Here is a 17,141-nt window from a genome sequence, read left to right on the forward strand (position 1 = left end):
TTGTTAGTTTACCATAATCATCCTTGCTGTACACACCTTTTGAGAGAGCCATACATGATTTGGAATTTACTAGAATACTCTATGTGCTTCACTTATATCTTTTGAGCTTGATAGTTTTGCTCATAGTGCTTCACTTATATCTTTTGAGCTTGATAGTTTTGCTCATAGTGCTTCACTTATACCTTTTGAGCGTAATAATTTTTGCTCTAGTGCTTCACTTAGATCTTTTAGAGCACGGTGGTGGATTTGTTTTAAAGAAACTATTGATCTCTCATGCTTCACTTAGATTATTTTGAGAGTTGTTAATAGCATGGTAATTTGCTTAAAGATAATATACTTGGTATTCAAGATATGTGAAACTTTCTTTTGAGTGCGTTGAAAACTAAGATAAGTTTGATGCTTGATAATTGTTTTGAGATATGGAGGTGATAATATCAAAGCAATGCTAGTTGGGGTGATTATGAATTTAAATAATGCTTGTGTTGAAGTTTGTGATTCCCGTAGCATGCACGTATGGTGAACCGCTTTGTGATGAAGTCGGAGCACAATTTTATTTATTGATGTCTTCCTTATGAGTGGCAGTCGGGGACGAGCGATGGTCTTTTCCTACCAATCTATCCCCCTAGGAGTATGCGTGTATTGCTTTGGTTTTTGATGACTTCCAAATTTTTGCAACAAGTGCATGAGTTCTTTTGATTAATATTGAGTCCATGGATTATACGCACTCTCACCCTTCCACCATTGCTAGCCTCTCTAATACCGCGCACTTTTCGTCGGTATCATACACCCACCATATACCTTCCTCAAAACAGCCACCATACCTACCTATCATGGCATTTCCATAGCCATTCTGAGATATATTGCCATGCAACTTTCCACCGTTCCGTTCATATGACATACATTACTTTTGTCATATTGCTTTTTGCATGAACATGTAGTTGACATTGTATTTGTGGCAAGGCCACCTTCATAATTTTCATACATGTCGCTCTTGATTCATTGCATATCCCGGTACACCGCCGGAGGCATTCATATAGAGTCATATTTTGTTCTAAGTATTGAGTTGTAAGAAAAATAAAAGTGTGATGATCATCATTATTAGAGCATTGTCCCAGTGAGGAAAGGATGATGGAGACTATGATTCCCCCATAAGTCGAGATGAGACTCCGGACGAAATAAAAAAAAGAGTGGCCATAAAAAAGAGAGAAAAGGCCCAAATAAAAAAATATGAGAGAAAAAGAGAGAAGGGACAATGCTACTATCCTTTTACCACACTTGTGCTTTAAAGTAGCACCATGATCTTCATGATAGAGAGTCTCATGTGTTGTCACTTTCATATACTAGTGGGAATTTTTCATTATAGAACTTGGCTTGTATATTCCAATGATGGGCTTCCTCAAAAGTGCCCTAGGTCTTCATGAGCAAGCAAGCTGGATGCACACCCACTTAGTTTCTTTTGTTGAGCTTTCATGTACTTGTAGCTCTAGTGCATTCGTTGCATGGCAATCCCTACTCACTCACATTGATATCTATTGATGGGCATCTCCATAGCCCGTTGATACGCCTAGTTGATGTGAGACTATCTTCTCCTTTTTGTCTTCTCCACAACCACCATTCTATTCCACCTATAGTGCTATGTCCATGGCTCACGCTCATGTATTGCGTGAAAATTGAAAAAGTTTGAGATTATTAAAGTATGAAACAATTGCTTCGCTCATCATCAGGGTTGTGCATGATTAAATACTTTGTGTGATGAAGATAGAGCTTAGCCAGACTATATGATTTTGTAGGGATAAATTTCTTTTGGCCAAGTTATTTTGAGAAGACATGATTGCTTTGATTTGTATGCTTGAAGTATTATTACTTTTATGTTAATATGAACTTTTGTATTGAATCTTTCGAATCTGAATATTCATGCCACAATTAAGAAGATTTACATTGAAATTATGCCAAAGTATCACTCCGCATCAAAAATTCTTTTTTTATCATTTACCTACTCGAGGACGAGCAGGAATTAAGCTTGGGGATGCTTGATACGTCTCCAACGTATCTATAATTTTTGATTGCTCCATGCTACTTTATCTACTGTTTTGGACTATATTGAGCTTTATTTTCCACTTTTATATTATTTTTGGGACTAACCTATTAACCGGAGGCCCAACCCAGAATTGCTGTTTTTTGCCTATTTTAGTATTTCGAAGAAACAGAATATCAAACGGAGTCCAAACGGAATGAAACCTTCGGGAACGTGATTTTCTCACCGAACGTGATCCAAGAGACTTGGACCCTGCTCCAAGGAACAAAAGAGGCGGTCACGAGGGCGGGGGGCGCCCCCCTGCCTCGTGGGCCCCCTGTTGCTCCACCGACGTACTCCTTCCTCCTATATATACCTATGTACCCCCGTCAGATCAAATACGGAGCCAAAAACCTAATTCCACCGTCGCAACTTTCTGTATCCACGAGATCCCATCTTGGGGCCTATTCCGGAGCTCCGCCGGAGGGGGCATCTACCATGGAGGGCTTCTACATCAACACCTTAGCCTCTCCGATGAAGTGTGAGTAGTTTACTTCAGACCTTCGGGTCCATAGCTAGTAGCTAGATGGCTTCTTCTCTCTTTTTGGATCTCAATACAATGTTCTCCCCCTCTCTTGTGGAGATCTATTCGATGTAATCTTCTTTTTGCGGTGCGTTTGTTGAGACCGATGAATTGTGGGTTTATAATCCAGCTTATCTATGAATAATATTTGAATCTTCTCTGAATTCTTTTATGTATGATTGAGTTATCTTTGCAAGTCTCTTCGAATTATCCGTTTGGTTTGGCCAACTAGATTGGTAGTTCTTGCAATGGGAGAAGTGTTTAGCTTTGGGTTCAATCTTGCGGTGTCCTTTCCCAGTGATAGTAGGGGCAGCAAGGCACGTATTGTATTGTTGCCATCGAGGATAACAAGATGGTTTTTTATCATATTGCATGAATTTATCCCTCTACATAATGTCATCTTGCTTAAGGCGTTACTTTGTTTTTAACTTAATACTCTAGATGCATGTTGGATAGCGGTCGATGAGTGGAGTAATAGTAGTAGATGCAGAATCGTTTCGATCTACTTGTCTCGGACGTGATGCCTATACACATGATCATACTTAGATAACATCATAATTATTCTCTTTTCTATCAATTGCTCAACAGTAATTTGTTCACCCACCTTAGAATACTTATGCTCTTGAGAGAAGCCACTAGTGAAACCTATGGCCTCCGGGTCTATTCTCATCATATCAATCTCTATTACTTTATTACTTGCTTTGTTTTTACTTTGCCTTTTACTTTTCACTTTGCATCTCTATATCAAAAATACCAAAAATATTATTTATCATCTCTATCAGATCTCACCCTCGTAAGTGACCGTGAAGGGATTGACAACCCCTAATCGCGTTGGTTGCGAGTAGCTATCGTTTTGTGTAGGTACGAGGGACTCGTGCGTGATCTCCTACTGGATTGATACCTTGATTCTCAAAAACTGAGGGAAATACTTACGCTACTTTACTGCATCATCCTCTCCTCTTCGGGGAAATCCAACACAGTGCTCAAGAGGTAGCAATCTCCGAAGAGGAAGGACGGCAGCTTTTGGCAGAAATTCATGCTGGAATTGGCGGCCACCACACCGCAGCTCGGGCCCTTGTAAGCAAGGCCTACCGTACAGGTTTCTACTTGCCGACAGCCCGAGCAGATGCATAGGACCTCGTCCAACATTACGTCGGTTGCCAGCTTTTTGCAAATCAAAAGCCATATGCCACCTACCGCTCTCCAAACAATCCCCATAACTTGGCCCTTTGCGGTCTGGGGGCTCGATATGGTTGGACCCCTTAAAGGAGGAAGCCATAAAAAAATACTTGTTGGTCATGGTAGATAAAATTCACCAAATGGATAGAGGCCAAACCAGTTAAAACGGCCGAATCCGGACCAGTGATAGACTTTATATCCGGGGTCGTCCACCGTTACGGTGTCCCCCATAGCACATCACTAATAACGGCTCCAACTTCACAGCCGACGAGGTGAAAACTTGGTGCGGCAAAATGGGCATTAGGCTCTATTATGCCTCTGTCTATCACCCCCAAACAAACGGTCAAGTCGAACAAGCAAATGGTCTTATTATGAGCGGCATCAAACCCAGACTAGTGCGATCCTTGAAGGAATCAGATACGCACTGGGTCGAGGAGCTCGATTCCGTACTATGGGGGCTGCGGACCATGCCAAATCGCACCATCGGATACACACCATTTTTATGGTGTACGACGCAGAGGCGGTACTACCCTGCGATATCATTCATGACCCACCTCGAGTGCGCATGTACGAAGAGAGAGAAGCTGAGCTAGATTGGCAGGACAGTTTAGATGCCCTAGAGGAGGAGTGTGACGTCGCAAAGGCCCGTTCCACATTCTATCAGCAGCATGCTCGAAGGTATCAAAGCAGAGAAGTACGGGTCAAAACCTATAATGTTGGCGAACTCGTTCTACGCCTACCGGAGAAGAAAAAGGACAAGCTCAAGCCCAAGTGGGAGGGTCCCTTCATCATCGATAAAGTTCTCACCGGAGGAGCGTACCGTGTGCGTGATGCATCAGATAACCGACTCGAGCCGAACCCATGGAACGCGGCCAGACTCCGAAGATTCTATGCCTAGTGCCGAACTCTGTGTTCGTCTCCCTACCCTCGCTTTCTTTTAAGTTATGTCCTTCTTCTTTCTTTCTTTCTTATATATATATATATATGTATATATATATATGTGTGTGTATATATATATATATATATATATGTATATATATATATATATATATATATATATATAGCCTTAAAAGCTTTAAGTGCGCCTCGATCGCACAGTCTGGTCACGCTATGCATGCTCAATATACCTGGGGGCTTCTTATACAGAAGCTTAATATAATTATCTTCTGGGCTTTATGCCCACCACGTATGCGTCACTTCTCCATATGTGCCCTTTTTCGCCATTATATGCATCGATATGACTTAAGTTTTGGCCAAGCTGGGTTGCTTGGCTCTTGTGTTTATGCCCTATGTTCCCGTTAATTCGGCTAGGGCATAAGGGGAGCACCTCTGCGATTGTTACTGCCAGGTCAGCCGGATGTGTACCTCGGACTGGGTGAAGCCGAAAGCTAGCGTTCTTAAGAGAATATTCGATCGGTGAACAAAAGATGTTTCTTACTTATTCCAATACATGCCCCCAGTTGTTTATATCCTGCGTTGCTTTTCGCAGTTCGGACATGCACATTAATGCATGCGTACCCAGGGAAAGGAACCCTTAACGGAACTATTCTCCCTTGAAGATGTTTCTTACTATCCATGTAATATAACATAGCTAGTTGGGTACTTGTCTGTTCAACCACTTATGACCCCTACGCCTGGTTTCCACGTATACCCCGGTTTTTCCATAACTGAGCGGGTATTCGGATACACTCCGGACTGTCGGGTCCGGAGGTTGAAGCGAAAAGGTCCGCCATGACAAATGATTTACAATCCGGCTAGAGACAAAATACGTCATTTGAAGTACAGAATCACTTAGACTGACTAAATTCTTCTTCTATACCATCCAACAGGCTGTCTAGCCTACAATCCTATTGGGAATACTTTGCGGCTAATGCTACCTGGTCATATACCAGACTCGCTGGGATCTCTTTCCCATCTGACCCTACAGGTCCGACCTCGGCCATATGGTTCGGGTCAGCCTTGGTGTATCGCATCTTCACCATGGCCCAGGCTTCCCTTGCATCTTGTCGGCAGACCGGTATCTTCCATAATCGGAAGCGCCGCCGCGCTCCCTTGAGCATCTCCACAAGCTCTCCCATGCCTCTGGGCAGGGAGGCGGACGGCCACAAGGCCTGGGCAATACCCTGCATCACCTGCTGAATTTATCCGTGCAGTTGTGAGAGCTCTTGGAGAAGATCGCCTGCAGATCCGGGCATCTCCTCTTCGGGATGACCTGTTAGCATACCTACAGACATAATTCTATTAGCCCGCTTCTTCGTCAAACTTTATAAAGGTTCATTCGAGCACTTACTAAAAATGACGCGTCGAAGCCTCTTATTCTCCTTCACGGAGTCAACAAGCTGAGCCCGAACATCTTTTAATTCAACGTCCAGCTGGGTCTTGGCGTCCCAGAGATCATTTTTCTCCTGTATAACCTTTGTAAGCACGTGGTCGCCAGCCTTTAGCTGTCGTTGAGCATGTTGCTCATCCTCCGGTACGATCTCCGGATTACCTCCGGGATTGTCTGCCGAATCTACTGTTAGATTTGCATGCATGCCGAATACTAACTGGTATATGTAAATACACTCTTTTCGACCAAGACAAGTAGTACCAGATGGGGCCTTCTTGGACTCCTCCATTTCGGCAACTGCGGCCCGCAGCTGGGCTTTGCACTCCCCCAACTCTTTAGACAACTGGGTATTCTTGTCTGTAAGAACCTATGCATACAATGATCCTTAAATCAGTTGTGCCACCTGTTTCAAGTCTCAGAGGCTACTGATATACATACTTATCAAAATTTTCTCACCCGTATATCCTTTACATACTGGTCCGTGGCTCTGGCGAGGCCATCTTGAGCAACTCGGATGTACGCGTCCCCTGAGTTGAAGGCATTGAATGCCTCTTCGGGGAAATGAGGGTCGCGTAGTGTGGCCCGTCGGCGCCTATGATTCATGGCGCTCTCCACTTTGGAGTTTGAAGCGGATAATCTATTCGCATCCTCTGTAGGAGGATCGTCCGGCGTTGTCCCCGCATTGGCCTCCGCCCTTGAATCCGGCCTCGGAGTCCGACTGGTGGAGGCATGGCCGGCAGGCTCTCCGGGTATAGTCCGGCGAGCGCTTTTTCTGCCAGGGAACCATGGGCATTGTTATATTTTAAAGACGACAATTACGTAGTAGGTTTTTAAACATACCTCTACAATGGCGTCTCGGTCCTGACCGCCTTCCTTTTAAGCCTACCCGGCTTCGGTGCCCCTTGTTGACGAGTCACCGCGGGTTCGGCGCAGCATCCCGATGGCCTTCCCTGTAAAACGCAATACATGTGCGGTGGGTAAGGCGCAAAGAGGGGATCCTTCTTGGAAGTTGGGACTCCGATTTTACTTACATGTGATACAGGGAGTAGGCCAGGATAATCAGCTATGATGGCCACCAAGGCACCATCACAGCTTAGCTGATAAAATGTCCTGTCGACGAACTCCACAAATATGTCCGGATCTTCTTCAAGTCCGGGGTCGAGGGCCCGGTCGGGGTCCTCTGGCTGTGGAGACGGGCTGTGAACCTCCCTCATAGCTTTTCGCGGTTCCTGCTATGAATTGACAAGGTAAATGTTTGTGCTAAGGAATGCGGGAAAGACTGGAATAAAAGATAGCAGCTCACCCAGCTTGGGGGGTTGTACATGAAGAATCCATCCCGTGGCTTAATACAGATGAACTCCTCTTCTTCTCCTTTGTACAAATCGGACATTATTTTTGCCAGAGCGGCGCTGGAGTCCGGACCTTTACGGCCGCAGCGGGTGGCATCGTCTTATCCATTGAAATGCCACATGGGTTTCCCCCGATATTGAAGTGGCTGCACTCCCCGCATTATACATATTGACATAACCTCAATTATTGTCAGTCCTGATTTGGCCAGCATCTTTATCCTGTCCATCAGGAAAAGGACCTCTCTGTTATCTTCCTCCTGGGGGCTCCGAAGGCGCCAGCTGTGGCGTTTCTTCAACGGGGCATTTACAAACTCAGGAAGGCCCATCCGAATAGGGTCCGGAAGGGGGATGTCCTCATGTAGAACCACTCCAAAGGCCAGTCTTCGGATGTCTTCTTCGGAGTACCGGACAGGTATCCGGTCCCGACAATGCGCCATATTTCGGCTCCGCCCACTTGATATACCAACCCCTCCTGAGTGCGGGGTACGAGGCAGAATAGCCTCTTCCATAGCTCGAAATGAGCTTCGCAGCCCAGAAATAGCTCGCAGAAGGCAACGTAGCCTGCAATGTGTAAAATGGAGGCGGGGTAAAGTTATGCAGCTAGAGGCCATAGAACTCCAGGAGCCCATGGAGGAACGGATGGATTGGAAATCCAAGTCCCCTCAGCAAATAAGGGACAAGGCATACCCGCTCCCCCTTGAACGGGTTGGGCAAACTCTCCGCTTGCTCCCCGCCATTATAAGTGGCTAGTCCGGCTCGGATGGGGACCATGTATGCAGGCGGGAGAAACCTCTGGGTCTGCAACTCTACCAATCGGCTATGGGGAATAAAACACTTCTCCCAATCGCCTGGCTTAGTGCTATGGGAGCGAGAGGAGGAGCCGCCTGGCCGGCCATGATGGGATGGATTTTTCCGAGCGCGCTCTGATGGATACTCGCTGGGAGGAGATGGTGTGATTTGGATCTGATGATCCCCTTCTCTTTAAATAGACGATCTACTTACATGGCCAGGGTGGCAAATGCAAAAATGCCATGACTTCTCGCATTCGCTCGACACGTGGAGATAGCCATTATTAAAGCACAGAAGCCGAGGAGTGCAACATTAATGGGAAGCCGAACACTGCTCGTTACAACAGGTACTCTGGAGAATTTGGAGAAGAACCCGCCTTGCAATGCCGAAGATAATCTGCGCGCTGGACTCATCGTCATTGAAGCCTGGTTCAGTGGCTACTGAGGGAGTCCTGGATTAGGGGGTCCTCGGACAGCCGAACTATATACTTTGGCCGGACTGTTGGACTATGAAGATACAAGATTGAAGACTTCGTCCCGTGTCCGGGTGGGACTCTCCTTTGCGTGGAAGGAAAGCTTGGCAATTCGGATATGTAGATCTCCTTCTTTGTAACCGACTATGTGTAACCCTAGCCCCCTCCGGTGTCTATATAAACCGGAGGGTTTAGTCCGTAGGACAACAACAATCATAATCATAGGCTAGCTTATAGGGTTTAGCATCTACGATCTCATGGTAGATCAACTCTTGTAATACTCACATCATCAAGATCAATCAAGCAGGAAGTAGGGTATTACCTCCATCGAGAGGGCCCGAACTTGGGTTAACATCGTGTCCCCCGCCTCCTGTTACCATTAGCCTTAGACACATAGTTCAGGACCCCCTACCCGAGATCCGCCGGTTTTGACACCGACAACGACGAAGAGGAATTCCAATCATTGCTAACAACATTCTTGTTCACTGAGAACTATTTTGTCACACTTAGAGATGTGCATGCAAAGCAAGCAAGAGCTCAATCCCAAGTCTTTGTTAAAGGGCCGAAGATGATAGCTCTAGGGAAGGCTTGGTTAAAGTTCATGTCGATGTAGTTGCTGGTAGACACAACGACAAAGGTGTTATAGAAACCGTCTGACAGGATGAGATGGCATTTTTTGCGGTCCACGATGATCTCCATTGCCGATCTCGTTGATCCCATGGCCTGCAATGAAGCCCTCTTGATTGCGAGCGAATATTGCGTGTTTGAGAATTATTGTGACAACATATTGCTCATCGACGATGAGGCATGCCAAAGGTGTGTGTTTGTGATCATGTGGAGTCATCATCTAAGAAATTAAAAAGAAGATGTAAGACTTTGCATCGGTGGAGATTATTCATGAGAAGCACAAGATGAATGCTGAAGCTCATAGTTTGACCAAATCTGCTACCACTTTAGCATATGGACGACTTGTTTGGTTTACTAAAGGACCAGATATTACATGTTTTCTAAAAAAAACATTATGATTGAATAAAATATTTTCTATCCCTAAAATCCTAGGGAATGGCACACTTTTTTCTCACCAAAAGTGTAAAACGGTGAACTTTTTTTTATAACGAAATAAAAGAACAAATGAGGGAACTTATGAGAAAAACAGAAAGAAGGCAGTACCTTCCAAAAAAACAGAGTAAAAAAATCAAGGAGGATGGTACACTCTAGCTAAATTTTTTGTGTCCACCCCAAAAGACTCGGTAAACTATACTGTGCATATATTTTGTAATCTTTATGTTGTTACCACCTAACACCCCTGGGTCTGTTTTGATCCAAAGGAATTTCATAGGATACTTTAAGGACTAGAATTCTTAGATTTTTTTTCCTTCTATATTGGTCGTTTGATTCGTACGATTGAATCCTACATGAATTTTTTCTCAAGAAATAATTTGTAGTACATTTCATAGGAATTCTAGCATCCTCGTCGATCTTTTGAAAGAAATAATTTGATTTCCCTACTATGCACTCAAACAAACTCAAATCTTGTAGGATCCGAATGAGCATTATAATTCAATTACATGTTTTTTCTATTCTTGTGTTTTTGCAATCCCATGATTCAAGAAGAGAGCATATCACATGGAAACCAAGTTTCATTTTTTGTTTTATGAAAACAACGTTTGGAAGTTCCAAAAAGATCTAAACACACACAAGATGTTAAGAGGTTGATGTTCTATCACCATGCGAAATTTCAAGTTCGAACACATTATGAGACACTGTTCATGTTTTCATATCTCATAAATGGTAATGTGTCTGATATTGGAAATTTCACGTGGTAATATAACATCACACTCTTAACATCCTGTGTATTTTTTAGATTTTTTTGAAACTTTAAAACAACGTTTTTACATGGTTTTTATCGATTTTCACCGAAACTTTGTTTCCACGTGATATTCTCTCAATCGGAAAGCCCTTACAGAAAAAAAATCATATACATGTCAAAGGAATAGTATGTGTGCCTGTTTGTGACAAGTTTCAAATGAGATAAATGATTCAGAAAATTATCACTACCTAAAAATCTTGAAAATGCATGCTGCACGTCTTATTTAAAATGCTAAATTAGTGTATTGTTCTTGGGAATCCCTTGTTCTTGTGGCTAGAGCATTTATGTAGCACGAAAAATGACGCAGCGAAACTTGTATATTGCGGAAAATGACATAACGAAAGTTGCACTGCGAAATGACGTGGCCTCATCTAGGCCGCTGAAAGCAGTAAAATCAAGGGCTCACATCAGGGCAGGAGTGAGTACTAGAAGGCTCGGCAGTGCTGCGAACCAAACAGGGCTGTGTGGGCTTTCAGACGGACCTCGCAACCTAAACCGCAAAACCCTTTTCCCTCCTCCCCCCTTCCCCTCTCGGCCTCTTCCTTCTCGCGCCGCCCAGATCTCTCGCCTCACTCCAAACCCTAGCTCCGCCTCCGCGCAGCCATCAGCCATGTCGTCGATGATGGTAAGCTCCTCCTCCGCAAAACCCTGATCCATCAGCGCCGCGCCGCCGCTTCCCCCTCTCTCACAAGCAAGCAAGCTTGGGACCGATCCATGGTTCTGACTCGTTCCCCTGGGGTTTCCGTTTTCCGCAGCAACCGCAGATCATCCTGCTCAAGGAGGGGACGGACACGTCCCAGGGCCGCGCACAGGTGGTCAGCAACATCAGCGCGTGCACGGCGGTGGCCGACACGGTGCGGACCACCCTGGGGCCCCGCGGGATGGACAAGCTCATCCACGACGACAAGGGCACCACCATCTCCAACGACGGCGCCACCATCATGCGCCTCCTCGACATCGTGCACCCCGCCGCCAAGATCCTCGTCGACATCGCCAAGTCTCAGGACTCGGAGGTATCCGTTCGTCTGCCTGATCTACTGTTACTCGCTGTTTGCTGTCGTAGCAATGACGCCCATCAGTGTCCTCTCCTCGATGCATTTCTGGTGCATTGGGGTTTGACGCTGTTCGCGCTTCAATAAATCGAGTCCGATACAGCTGCTCCGTAGTTTGATCTTGTTTTTGTATATTGTACCAAAGCATGCTTTGTTGTTTGCGAATGCAACTCTGAATAAATCTATTGCCGCATTGCCACTTATTAATCCGTCTAGTAAATTCGTTCAAATAAAATGGTCTACCCTGTTCGATCTGGGGACTGACTCATCAGCTCACAATTATCCCACGGATGAACCCTGATATTCTCTGACGTGAAATACCCAGCTCAAACTATTGATTATGGGCATCTGAGACTGCCACTGGGTGACATACTGATTTCTGCTATTTGAACTCAAGTTTGTCCTTTGTTTTATCCACGTTTTCACACAAAGGGGTATTTTTAGCTTTGGTTCGATCAACATTTCTCATGTTGTATATTGTATATGTGTACTTTACATTGCAATCTGTGTACTTGTTTGTTTCGACTTTTTGTCTTCTCTGATGTTCAAGTTCTTTGCTTCCCTGTTAACTAATTAGCTGTGAACTACCAAGGAATTGTTTTGTCACTTCCCTACCAGAAGAATCTATTTCCAGTTTTCAGGTTATGCCTTTCTCGCAATGAGTGCATTTTTGAAAATTGGTGCCTAATTACTTGGTAGTAAGAAGTGAAAGTGTCATGAACCGCAACAGTTGCTTTCTACCGCTGGTCTTAATTTCTACCACAGCACTATCTGAGTGACCTATTACTTTTAGCCTTTATTTTCTTGTTGGGCCGTTTTAGTAACATCAGTTTTATTGTTTACTTCAGGTTGGTGATGGCACAACTACAGTGGTGCTTCTTGCTGCAGAATTCATGAAGGAAGCTAAACCTTACGTGGAGGATGGAGTACATTGTCATAATATAATCCGTAGTTATAGGAGCGCTGGCAATATGGTCTGTGACTACCATTACTTTTCTATCTTTTGAATGGCCGAACTTTTGACTTGCCTGTAAACTCTGAAGCTGATTCTGTTAACCTGAAATTTGCACCAGGCGATTGAAAGGGTTAAAGAGCTGGCAGTCAGCATAGAAGGAAAAAGCCTGGAAGAAAAGAAATCATTGTTAGCAAAGTGTGCTGCTACAACACTCTCGTCGAAATTGATAAGCGGAGAGAAAGAGTTCTTTGCTTCTATGGTTGTGGATGCTGTCCTTGCTATTGGTCATGATGACAGACTTAACCTTATTGGAATTAAGAAGGTAATTTCCTGCAATTGTCACTTCGGTAGGATATATGCTTTTCTTCTACTCATCCATATTTCAGTCTTCCAACACGCTAGATATGACATTAGTATATAACACTGAATTGGTTTCTTGCTATAAGATATTAAAGTTTGTCATTGTGATACATTGGTTGAATTAGGTTCCTGGAGGTACCATGAGAGATTCCTTCCTTGTCAATGGTGTGGCTTTCAAGAAGACATTTTCCTATGCTGGATTTGAGCAACAACCAAAGAAATTCCTGAATCCAAAGATTCTTTTGTTGAACATTGAGCTAGAGTTGAAGTCTGAGAAAGAAAACGCAGAGATCAGGTATGTAGCTTCATTCAAGCGTGTCTATTGTATGTGTTCTCCATCTGTACTGATGTTGCTTTTTGTTTCCCCTTTCCTTTTGTTTCCCCTTTATCTACAGATTATCAGACCCTCTGCAGTACCAATCAATTGTTGATGCTGAATGGAACATTATTTATGACAAGCTGGACAAGTGTGTTCAAAGTGGCGCAAAAATAGTTCTGTCGCGGCTAGCTATCGGTGATCTTGCAACACAGGTATGCTCATCTTGTCACGTTTTTCAGCTATTGTGCAACATTTTTGTAGCCTAACTAAGTTCACTTTCCTTTTTACAGTATTTCGCGGATAGAGACATTTTCTGTGCTGGTCGGGTCACAGAAGAGGATTTACAACGCCTGAGCTCAGCTACAGGTGGAACTGTTCAAACCTCTGTCAACAATGTCATTGATGAGGTGCATACCTATTTGTCAATTGTTTTGGTTCCTGTTGGATATTGAGCATGTTTGGATTATGTTAGTTGCTGGCATGAAATGTAAGCTGATAATCTTTATCATTATTATTTTGGTTGAAGATCCTTGGCACATGTGAGATTTTTGAGGAAAAGCAAGTAGGCAATGAAAGGTTCAACATATTTAGTGGCTGCCCTTCTGGTCAGACAGCAACTATTGTTCTTCGTGGTGGTGCTGACCAGGTCTTCTATCAATATCATATTACCTCTTTTTAATCAAGTTCATAAGCCGAAGGTAACTATAACTAACTATTTTCTGCTGTTCTAGTTCATAGAGGAAGCTGAAAGAAGTCTCCATGATGCCATCATGATTGTGAGGAGAGCTGTTAGGAATTCAACAGTCGTGCCTGGTGGTGGTGCCATTGATGTATGTTAACAAAGTAACTAATCAAGCTAAAATAATTCAACCTGCCATACAACTTTATGCTGATTTTATTTATTTCTTGTAGATGGAGATAAGCAAGCATCTCCGCCTGCATGCACGGAGCATAGCTGGAAAGTCTCAGGTTTTTGTAAATTCATTTGCTAAAGCCCTTGAGGTAAATCTTCGTGTCTCCTCTTTTCTGTTTTGTTCTTTCCTGAATTGTGCTTGTGCTGTTTGTGTTGCACTTAAGGATAAGCTAGAATTGGTCCTTTTTTGTCTGTTTCTGGAGGCCATAACATTCTACTTTGGTAAATTTATACTGTGTACCACACACCATTGTGGAAAATTTCCATTGCCAGATCTCAGTGGACTGTGTTGTATAGACGGTTATTTCACATTTAGATTTCGCCAACAATCTGCTTGCTATGAAGAGGCCATAATAAGTTACAGGAGATACATAAGTATAGTAATTAACAAATAAGATGGTTTTTGGTTTGAGGGATCACCTCATCCTGGGATAGTTTTTGCTGCTTATGAGTGATGAAGTGGTGATGGGCCAACCCATTACATCCCCCAAGCCAAAGAAGTGGCTCATGTTTGCAGTTAGGGCGTGATGGTCTCTCACGGTCTCACCATCTGGTACGTCACACCAAAAACGCCATAAGCTAGGAAGTTTGAGTCATCCATGGCCTTCTGTATGCAAGAACGTGTAACTGACAGAAATGTATATGACACTTTTTTCTGAAAAGAACTCATGAGCTGTTGTTTGCTAACTTTTGCTGGCTGTTGTTTGTTTGCCTATGCTGACACAGAAACCAAGCAAATTAACTTTGCGTTGATAAATCTTGAACTGCAGTCATGTTTAATTGTATCTTGCTGCCTGTGTTACATCCGCCATTTTAAACAACTTATGCAGGTTATTCCTAGGCAACTTTGTGATAATGCTGGATTTGACGCAACTGATGTGCTCAATAAGCTCAGACAGAAGCATGCAGCTGGTTTGTTATCATTTTTTTATGAGTTGCTTGTACTGTTATCTACAAAGTTGTGAACCAGCAAAGTGTCTATTGTCTAATGTACTTCTATGATGTACCAGATGGTGGTGCTAATTATGGTGTTGACATCAACACTGGTGGAATTGCTGATTCCTTTGCTAACTTTGTGTGGGAACCTGCAGTCGTGAAGGTAATTGGGCTTCCGGTTTGGTTCTTTAGCATTTCTGTATCGAGATATTCTTATGCTAACTTGATGTTGATAACCACGTCTTTTTTTGTTCAGATCAATGCAATTAATGCAGCGACAGAAGCTGCCTGCCTTATTCTGAGTGTTGACGAAACAGTGAAAAACCCAAAGGTAAGAGCTGTAAATACCTAGTGGACATTAGTGAAACCCAAATATTATTTTCTGTTGTATCTGGAGCTGTGGCCGTGATTTTCTTTTGCCAATGCACTTGTATGCTGCCCAGCATGTTCATCTTGTGTACTTAAGTCCCCTTGTGCTGAGGAGACTGTTGCTAATTTTAAGGAAAACGATAATATAAATGCTTTCTAGTTAGGCATTAAAGAATCTTATATCTAAACCTCCATTTACCATCTTAATGGTACTACCAAATTGAGTAAGCTCTGAGAAGTTCAATGAGATCATGTTGGTCTTTACATGGTACGACTAGTGGTCATGGCGGGCTTGTCCTAATCTATTGTGCTCTATATGCCTGCTGCTTTTGGGTACTTGTGTTCAGTTCTTGTTGTAATGGCCACGTCTGGATTGCACTTTTGAGCAATAACTTTTCAGCACATAGTTAATTTCCTCACAGCATCGTGTCTTTGGTTTGGGTACATTTCACGTTGCATTTACAAAATATTGCGTATCACCTAACTGTCATTTTTTTGTGCCATACCTTAGTCGGAGAGTGCGCAAGGTGACGCTGCTGCGATGGGTGGCCGTGGTGGAGGGGCAATGCGTGGTCGAGGCGGCAGGGGAATGCGCAGGCGGTAAATTCCAGTCTGCTCCGCCCTGTAACCTTATGCTGCCTTGGTGGGGTCAGATTTTGAGTTCCCTCTGTTCGGGCTGTTGGTCCTGGCATTACCCGCATCCAGGTTTTGCGGAAATTGTATGTCCGATGTGAGAGTTTCTAGTGTTAAGAATGTGCTAGCCTTTTGTTTGAGAACATGGAAGACATGGCAGGCGTGTGTTTATCTAGCGGTTACCGGTTGTGGTATTATAGCACGAACTATGTTCTTGTTTTGGTGATTCGTCTTTTTCCTATTGGTCACGATGCGCTTAACTGTGCTCGTGACGCCTTGATTGCCTGGCTGTTTGAGTACTAACTTCACTACTCCTTTCTAAGTCTTTGCAGAGATTTCACTTCTCCTCAGCCGTTTGGGGTTCCTGGCCGTCGGATCTGGTGCCTTGATTGGATCTGGGCCGTTGGAGCGACCTCGTCTGTCGGATCAAAAAAAGTTGAAAAAAGTTACTGCGGGAATGAATAGTTACTCCCGTCTCGTGCCACCGCGTGTAAATAGCCTGCCCCGCCGGGGGCATTTCTGTCATTTCACTATTGGGTATAAAATCTCACCAGCTCTTGTAGAACCCTAGCCGCCTCCTTGATGGGGTCCTTCTCTCCCCTTCCTAGCCGCCCGCCCCGCCCTGCCGTCTCGCCGCCCCGTCGTCTCGCCTGCCCCGCCCGTCCCGCTCACCGTGGCCGATGACTGCGGCCCTGTCGTCCCACCCTGCCCGCCGCGGCGGCCATGGACGAGCTCGAGCTCGACGGGGGAGCAACGGGCCGCCCCGCCCGTCCCGCTCGCCGTGGCCTTTGCCGATGACCGCGGCCCCGCGCAGCACAGCACCGAGCTCGTCTCGCTCCGCTGCGTCCTCTCCTCCTGCCGGATTCGCCCGCCGCGGCGGCCATGGACGAGCTCGAGCTCGACTGGGGAGCAACGGGCCACCCTGCCCGTCCCGCTCGCCGTGGCCTTCGCCGATGACCGTGGCCCCGCGCAGCACAACACCGAGCTCGTCTCGCTCCGCTGCGTCCTCTCCTCCTGCC

The 17,141-nt window shown here is 44.7% G+C and overlaps 1 protein-coding gene across 1 annotated transcript; it reads left to right on the plus strand.

Annotated features, from left to right (window-relative positions):
• The first annotated feature begins 11,049 nt into the window (after positions 1-11,049).
• LOC119322160 (T-complex protein 1 subunit eta-like) lies at positions 11,050-16,369 on the plus strand. Its single transcript, XM_037595653.1, has 14 exons — positions 11,050-11,210; positions 11,341-11,598; positions 12,486-12,611; positions 12,711-12,914; positions 13,078-13,247; positions 13,348-13,483; positions 13,562-13,678; positions 13,798-13,917; positions 14,003-14,101; positions 14,184-14,273; positions 15,015-15,096; positions 15,195-15,283; positions 15,377-15,451; positions 16,001-16,369. Exons 1-14 carry the CDS (start codon positions 11,196-11,198, stop codon positions 16,091-16,093), a joined length of 1,674 nt encoding a protein of 557 aa, XP_037451550.1. The 5' UTR covers positions 11,050-11,195; the 3' UTR covers positions 16,094-16,369.
• Positions 16,370-17,141: the final 772 nt, after the last annotated feature.

This window comes from Triticum dicoccoides, chromosome 6B (assembly GCF_002162155.2).
Source record: "Triticum dicoccoides isolate Atlit2015 ecotype Zavitan chromosome 6B, WEW_v2.0, whole genome shotgun sequence".
Lineage (NCBI taxonomy): Eukaryota > Viridiplantae > Streptophyta > Magnoliopsida > Poales > Poaceae > Triticum > Triticum dicoccoides.

What these genes read in the sequence shown, in the direction of transcription:
- LOC119322160 (XM_037595653.1), top strand. An exon ending in CCAAGTCTCAGGACTCGGAG is followed by an intron (nt 11,599 to 12,485) that starts GTATCCGTTCGT and finishes TGTTTACTTCAG; the next exon opens with GTTGGTGATGGCACAACTAC. An exon ending in AAAGAAAACGCAGAGATCAG is followed by an intron (nt 13,248 to 13,347) that starts GTATGTAGCTTC and finishes CTTTATCTACAG; the next exon opens with ATTATCAGACCCTCTGCAGT.